Source organism: Phaenicophaeus curvirostris, chromosome 1 (assembly GCF_032191515.1).
Source record: "Phaenicophaeus curvirostris isolate KB17595 chromosome 1, BPBGC_Pcur_1.0, whole genome shotgun sequence".
Taxonomy (NCBI): domain Eukaryota; kingdom Metazoa; phylum Chordata; class Aves; order Cuculiformes; family Cuculidae; genus Phaenicophaeus; species Phaenicophaeus curvirostris.
The window spans coordinates 19,900,263-19,906,492 of NC_091392.1; the positions used below are offsets into that span (position 1 = coordinate 19,900,263).

Below are 6,230 nucleotides of genomic sequence, written 5' to 3' on the forward strand. Positions count from 1 at the left end.
TCAGGAAGTGAGATATTCCCCACAGGGAACCAAAATAAATAGTAGATGAGGTGGCAGAAAGATCCCCAGAAAAGGAAATAACACAAGACAAACTGATTCTGAGCCTAGCCCTTTACTGTGACTACTACAAAGCACCTTTAATGACTGACACATCCTTAAATGTACCTTTCTGATCCCTCTGTGGTAGTTAAACCTAGTGATCACTACCACCCCCGCAAAAAGACCAAGTCAGGTCAGTCTCTAGCTGCAGAGAAACTAGGATGAACTCAGTAATCTGCAGGACTTGACTACTACCATGCTAACATGAACTCTTGAGGATGACATCTCTCTTGCCCTTTGTCGTGGGGAATGGCACCTGCTGCCCTCTGGTACTTTATGGTGATACACTAAAGGAGCTGAAGGAAAACAGTCACCCTGCTCTCCAAGAACACTGTCCCTTTCCTGTAAAGGCACAGGAAAACCTCATCCACCCCCAGGAGGAAGGAAACTGAACGTAACGGAAAGTAAACACATCAACTATGAAAACAGTAACCAGCAACGACTACAAGAACTCCTTCCTTATTGTACTTGAGGACAATAAATACAATGGCATTTCAGTTATTCAGTGTTTACAGAATTAAAAATGCCAGTTAGTGGTCAGTTCCCCCCTGTGGAGGTCAGTAGTCCCGTTGTATTGTATACCTTCTCACGTTCTACATCAAATACAGTGATCGGTAAGTAGATACAGGCAAGATGAGGGATTGTTTAATTCTTCCAAGATGGCCACTGCTTAATAGCATAGACCTATTAACTGCGGGTTTGCTTCTGCAGGCCTTTACAGGCTGGAGGAGGCAACATAATATTTCCCTAGATGGCATCAAGAGTAACGGTGAAAAGGAAAGTAAGCACAAACACAGAACTTTATATACAAAAAAAGTTTAATTGAAATACCTGTATAAAAAATATGATCTCCATACATTTCACACTGTTAAACAGAAGAAAAAAATCCAAATCCAAGCTGCATAAATGCAACCAGATCACAGAAACACAGCTATTAAAATAAATTAAGGTTTATGACTCTGCCACTCTACCTTCCAGAGCCAATGCACGGAGACTGTACAATGTCAATAATTTAAAACCCTTCCAAACAGCATTACTTTACATTTCTGGTACAATAATACCAGACAAAAGGCATACTGACTAACTTTAAAAAGTTTCCCTTAAATTAGACTTTGTACAACAATTTTCCATCTTCCAACAGAAACCGATAAGGTCAGAAAATTCTTTTTTTTTTTGTCTGTTTTGTTTTTTCTTAAAACAAAAGTTGACAGGAATGCAGAAAAAAAGTGCCATGGGCAAACCACTAGAATTCCCATGGAGAGGAGGGGAAAGCACAGTGTTGAATAACTAACCAAATAAATTAACCAAATAAATAGCCACAGCTGAAACCTGTGGGAGGTCTTCTGAACTCCAAACAATAAATAACTGTATAGTACATGGGAAAAAAACAAGTTTACATAAACACATTATACAGGTATGGAAAAAAAGTAAAGTCCTTGAATATTGCATTGATTGTGCATTCAACATGCCCATACATACTTTAAGACTCGCAGGGTGACAAAAGGCCAGGGGGAGTTGAGAAAGGGGCTTCTCATGCCCAGTGGTAGAGATGATAGAAAGGAAACATGAATAAATGTTTCTGATAAAAAAAGCTGATATACCTGTTCATATTTCTGTGCAGGCTATAGGAAATATTTTGAGCAGCAGAGGTGGGTTGGGTTTGGAAAGGGCCAGGGGGCAGGAGTGAAATGTCTGTGTTCAAGTATTCCATCACCAGTGGATGGGACTACTTCATTCAATAACCGAACATGTTTTCCAATGCATCATAGGAGCTGCTTCCTCCAGCACCGAGTCTAAAGGGAGCAAATTCCTATAATGAACTGGATCTTCTTTGGACATACACAGCTCAAAAAAGAAAGTCCCACTGAAGCAGCTTTCAAAAAGGCACTCAAAAGCAAATAAAATCTAGTCCAGGCTCTATGAGAGCAAAAAAGTTTACCATGTATTCAAGAGGTCACTGCTTTCTTAATAAGGTCAGTCTTTGACTAAGTACTGGCCTGCAACTCCCAAACATCAGCATTTCCAAAGGAAATCTCCCATTCCAAAGCAGAAACCAGCAAAGGGGGAAAAATAAAATCAAGTCCCTCAGACAAAGATTCAACTACAGAATAATGAATGCATTTTTTCTAGCCCCTCCTACATATTGGCAGCAGCACTGTGGTCTCTCTGCTTGTAGCTCCCCTCCCAGTGCGAGGTCCTTAGTAATTCACAGACTTTCATTACTTGAGCTTGTGCTAGATACATCAGTATCAAGGGTCCGTAGCCTTATGTCACAGTCCTCAGACTTCACTACTTCAGATTTGTGCATCCATTGATGGTCAAAAATTTGCTCAAGTGTTGGTCTGTCTGAAGGCCTCAGTGAAAGGCACCATTTGATCAGCTGTTGACATTCTGTAACAAACAAAGAAAAGAGCAATTTTAGACTTGAATATGAGAAACCTGTGCATATGAACTCAGATGTACAAGATTATGTAAAAAAAAGAAGCCCCTGTATGACCCGTATACAACTCACCAGGTGAAATTCTTCTCCTGAAGTATAACCGCCCCCTCAAGATTTCTTCATCTTGCTCAAAAGGGATGTCTCCACAAACCATATCATACAGCAGAACTCCCAGAGACCATACAGTTGCTGACCTCCCATGGTATCTGTGGTATCTGATCCACTCTGGAGGGCTGTACACTCTTGTTCCTAAAAACAGAAAAAAAAAAAAAAAGTCAAGGTTAAGAGCTGTTTCTCCAGAAAATGCCAAGTTAAATTCATATTAAAAAAAAACAAAACAAAGGCTTGTATTTCTTATGGACCAAAGCCATTAGCAGTGCAACTTCAGGTCATTTGCTGGCTTACACCATCAACAGACTTGGCCCATCCGGTTGTGCTATTTTGTTGCAAGGAATAACACAGCCCCATCAGCTGACTGTTTACCGACGAGCTGAGATCCCTTTCACTGACCACGTGGCGTCTGCAGCATCACACCAAAAATAGACACAAAAGGACAAAGGGGGCTGGCAGGGAGGGGACTGCAGGGCAGCAAGAAGGTGAAATTCGGGTCTGCCCGTCTTACGCAGGGCTAATCTGCTTTATCCAATTCCGCAAAGCAGTAAACAAAATAGGGCTGCTTATGACTGCTGCGTTTTTAAGGCTCCCTCCCCAGGGCTTCTCTGCGGCAGCTTTCCCAACCCACCTTCCCCCCCACCCCCCGCCCCGCCGCCGTCGGTGCCTGCGGGCTCCTTGGATACCAAACAAAACCGGGAATTTGTGATGCTGAGGGTCACGTGCGGCGGGGCTTCGGGTTTCACAACAAACAGATGTGAGTGCGGCAGCTGGGGGGGAGGGAAGAGTCCCCGTTACATCAGTCACATTCAAAGGGCGGGGGAAATACTCCCTCTCGTCACAGGCGGGATTATTTTCAGCTTTCTCATCTCTTAAAGCGTCGAGCCCTGCCCTGGAGCCAGTATCGAGCCATTTCCAGGGAGCGTATTTATCCACATCGCTTTACAATCTGCAATGCGGGATTTCCAGGACATCGGTGGAGGTGGTGGGGGGGGTGGGGGAGCTGCGGCTTCAAGTTAAAAAAAGCACCGCATATAAAAACTGCATCTCCACACATGGAAACACCCGACACTGGCAAAGCCTCCATGTAAACAGATCGCCCCCTAGGAAAAAAACCCCGCTTTTTCCAAGACAGGGAAACATAAACTGCTGCGTCACTGCCTGGAATCGCTTCTTTCCTACGCAACTGAACACCCTTAAGCCGTTTCGGGTCCAAAGGTTTCCATTACCGATAGACCTGATATGAACCCTTGCGTCAGAGGCACCGTTGGCTACTGCCAGGCACCAGAAACGGGATAAGCGGCAACTCTAGGGAGGGCATCAGCCCGAGAGGGGTGCGAGGGGCAGGAGGGTCTGGCCAAACACGTCGCAGCCGGGCTGTCCCAGGCGCGGGAGGACACGTACCGTCGAAATCGGTATAGACCGTGTCCTTGAGGAGGGCCCCCGAGCCGAAGTCGATCAGCTTCAGCTCGCCTGTCCTGAGGTCAACCAGCAGGTTCTCGTCCTTGATGTCCCGGTGCACCACGCCGCAGCCATAGCAGTGGCGCACCGCCTCCAGCACCTGCCGGAAGAACCCGCGGGCCGTCTCCTCGTCCAGGGCTCCCTTCTCCGTGATGAAGTCGAACAGGTCCTTCACCAGCTCGGGCCGCTCCATGATGATCAGGTAGCCGTCGGGCCGCTCGTACCAGTCCAGCAACTTGATGACCCCTCTGAAGCCGGAGCCCACCTTCTTCAGGAGGACGATCTCCAGGGGCACCATGACTCCGCTCTGGGAGAGAGAGAGCGGGGCGGGGGTCAGCGGGGAGGGGGGCCGGGGGGGGCGGCGGCGCGGCCGGTGGAGGAGGGGAGGGAGGGGCGCGGCGGAGGGCGCGGCCGGCGGGCCCCTTCGCCGCTGCCGCAGTCCGAGGGGCGGGCGCGGCGCTGCGGCGCGAACCCCCGCCAAATTCCCCCCCCGACGCAGAGGCCGCGCCAGCGGGGCGGGCCCCGCCGCCCACACAATAGCCCCGCCGCGCCGGAGTCCCCCTCCTCCCTTCGCGGGTACTTACAATCGTGCCCCACTCGGTCACCCTCTCCTTCACCACATGCTTGACGGCGACCTGCGGAGCGGGGAGGGAAAAGAGGAGCCGTGAGCGGCGGGGCGGGCTGGACCCCGCAGCCCCCCCCCGCCCCGGCACCCGCCCCGATCCTCACCGGCAAGCCGTCGGCGATCCTGCTGCCCGCGTAGACGGTGCCGAAGCCCCCGCTGCCCAGCACGGAGCCCACCTGGTAGACCTTATCGAACGGCTCCTTCTCCACTTTCACTGCGGAAACGAGAGGGGAACGCTCGGCGTTAGCGTCCGCAGCCGCACTGCGCCTCGCCACGAAATATTAAAAAAAAATAAAATAATAAAAAACCCCGAAATGCTTTGCCCTCTGGCTGCGTATAACGTGCGGTGCCCCAATCGTGCCCGAGGCTTTCTAAACAAGTCTTCTTTAATTTAAAAGTAAAGATAATAATAAAGGATGGGCGAACACCGTCCCCCGAAGTTGCGGGGCTGCTGCTCCCGCGCCGCGGGGTGGGACGGGCCCGGCCCCGCCCGGGCTGCGCTCGCGGGGGACACCCCGGCCCCGCCGTACCTGGCTGCAGGATCTTCACCGGCAAGTGGTCCACGCTGGCGGGGTTGCAGATGTGAGCCAGCGAGCCGAACTTGGAGAGCAACATCTTCCGAGGGTGGCGGCGGGGGCCTCGGCGCGTCCCCCGCGGTGGCACCGCCGGCGTCCGCCCGGCTGAGCGCTCGGCGCGGCTCCTCGCTCCGGCGGGACGCCGAGACCTTCCCCGCGGATCCTCCCTCAGGCACGAACGGGCAGCGACGGAGTCCTCGGGGGTCAGATCCACGCGGCCGCGGCACCGAGTCCTCGGGCGAAAGGCGGTCGGCGAGGGCGCCGCTCCCGCGCTCTCTCTTCCAGCCGGCGGGAGCCGCTGGGGACGCCGAGACGCGCGGGCAGAAAAAGCGGAGCCGTTCGCGGAGACAGGCGGGTCCGGGGTCTGCGGGGCCGCGTGCTAAATCCGCCCCTGCGGGGGCCGCGGCGGCGGGGAGCGTGCCGGGCGCCGCAGCGGAGCCGTGGCGGGCGCAGGAGCCGCCGTGCCTGCCCGCGCGCTTCTGAGCCGGCGGCGCCGCCGAGCCGCCTCTTAACTCCCAATATTTTGGTGCGGGCCGAGCGCGCCGAGGATATCCCTCCGCGGGGGAGGGGTGGGGGAAACACCTCTTCCCGCCGCCCCAGCTGCCCCCTCCCCTCCGCGCCGCGGCGCCCGCCGAGTGGCCAACGGGGCTGCGGCCTCGCGTCCCGCCCCGTCGCGCGGGCGGGTGGGAGGAAGCCGGGGGGGAGCCGGGAACTACTTATTTGTAGTAACCGGCGCGCAGAGTTACAAACTGTCTGAGGCACGCATCACACATTAGCGGCAAAAAAAAAAAAAAAAAAAAAAAAAAAAAAAAAAAAGCAGGGGGGGATTGGGGAGGGAGATTCTCCCGTTTGCGTTAGCATCTCCGCGCGGCCAATGAGCAGCGGCCTCATCTGCATGCGGCAGGGCGGGAATGCCGAG

General features: G+C 53.0%; 1 protein-coding gene across 1 annotated transcript; it reads right to left on the reverse strand.

The window, feature by feature from the left end:
- Positions 1-899: 899 nt before the first annotated feature.
- Positions 900-5,816, reverse strand: PIM3 (Pim-3 proto-oncogene, serine/threonine kinase). The gene is made up of 6 exons (XM_069850020.1): positions 5,267-5,816; positions 4,841-4,950; positions 4,696-4,746; positions 4,055-4,418; positions 2,612-2,788; positions 900-2,490 (listed from the first exon to the last, which is right to left on the reverse strand). The coding sequence occupies exons 1-6, from the start codon at positions 5,349-5,351 to the stop codon at positions 2,306-2,308; spliced, it is 972 nt and encodes a 323-aa protein (XP_069706121.1). The 5' UTR covers positions 5,352-5,816; the 3' UTR covers positions 900-2,305.
- Between the last annotated feature and the right edge of the window lie 414 nt (positions 5,817-6,230).

What these genes read in the sequence shown, in the direction of transcription:
- PIM3 (XM_069850020.1), bottom strand. Translation starts at nt 5,351, where the DNA reads ATGTTGCTCTCCAAGTTCGGCTCGCTGGCTCACATCTGCAACCCCGCC. An exon ending in GGTGAAGATCCTGCAGCCAG is followed by an intron (nt 4,951 to 5,266) that starts GTACGGCGGGGC and finishes TCGTTTCCGCAG; the next exon opens with TGAAAGTGGAGAAGGAGCCG. An exon ending in TGACCGAGTGGGGCACGATT is followed by an intron (nt 4,419 to 4,695) that starts GTAAGTACCCGC and finishes TCTCTCTCCCAG; the next exon opens with AGCGGAGTCATGGTGCCCCT.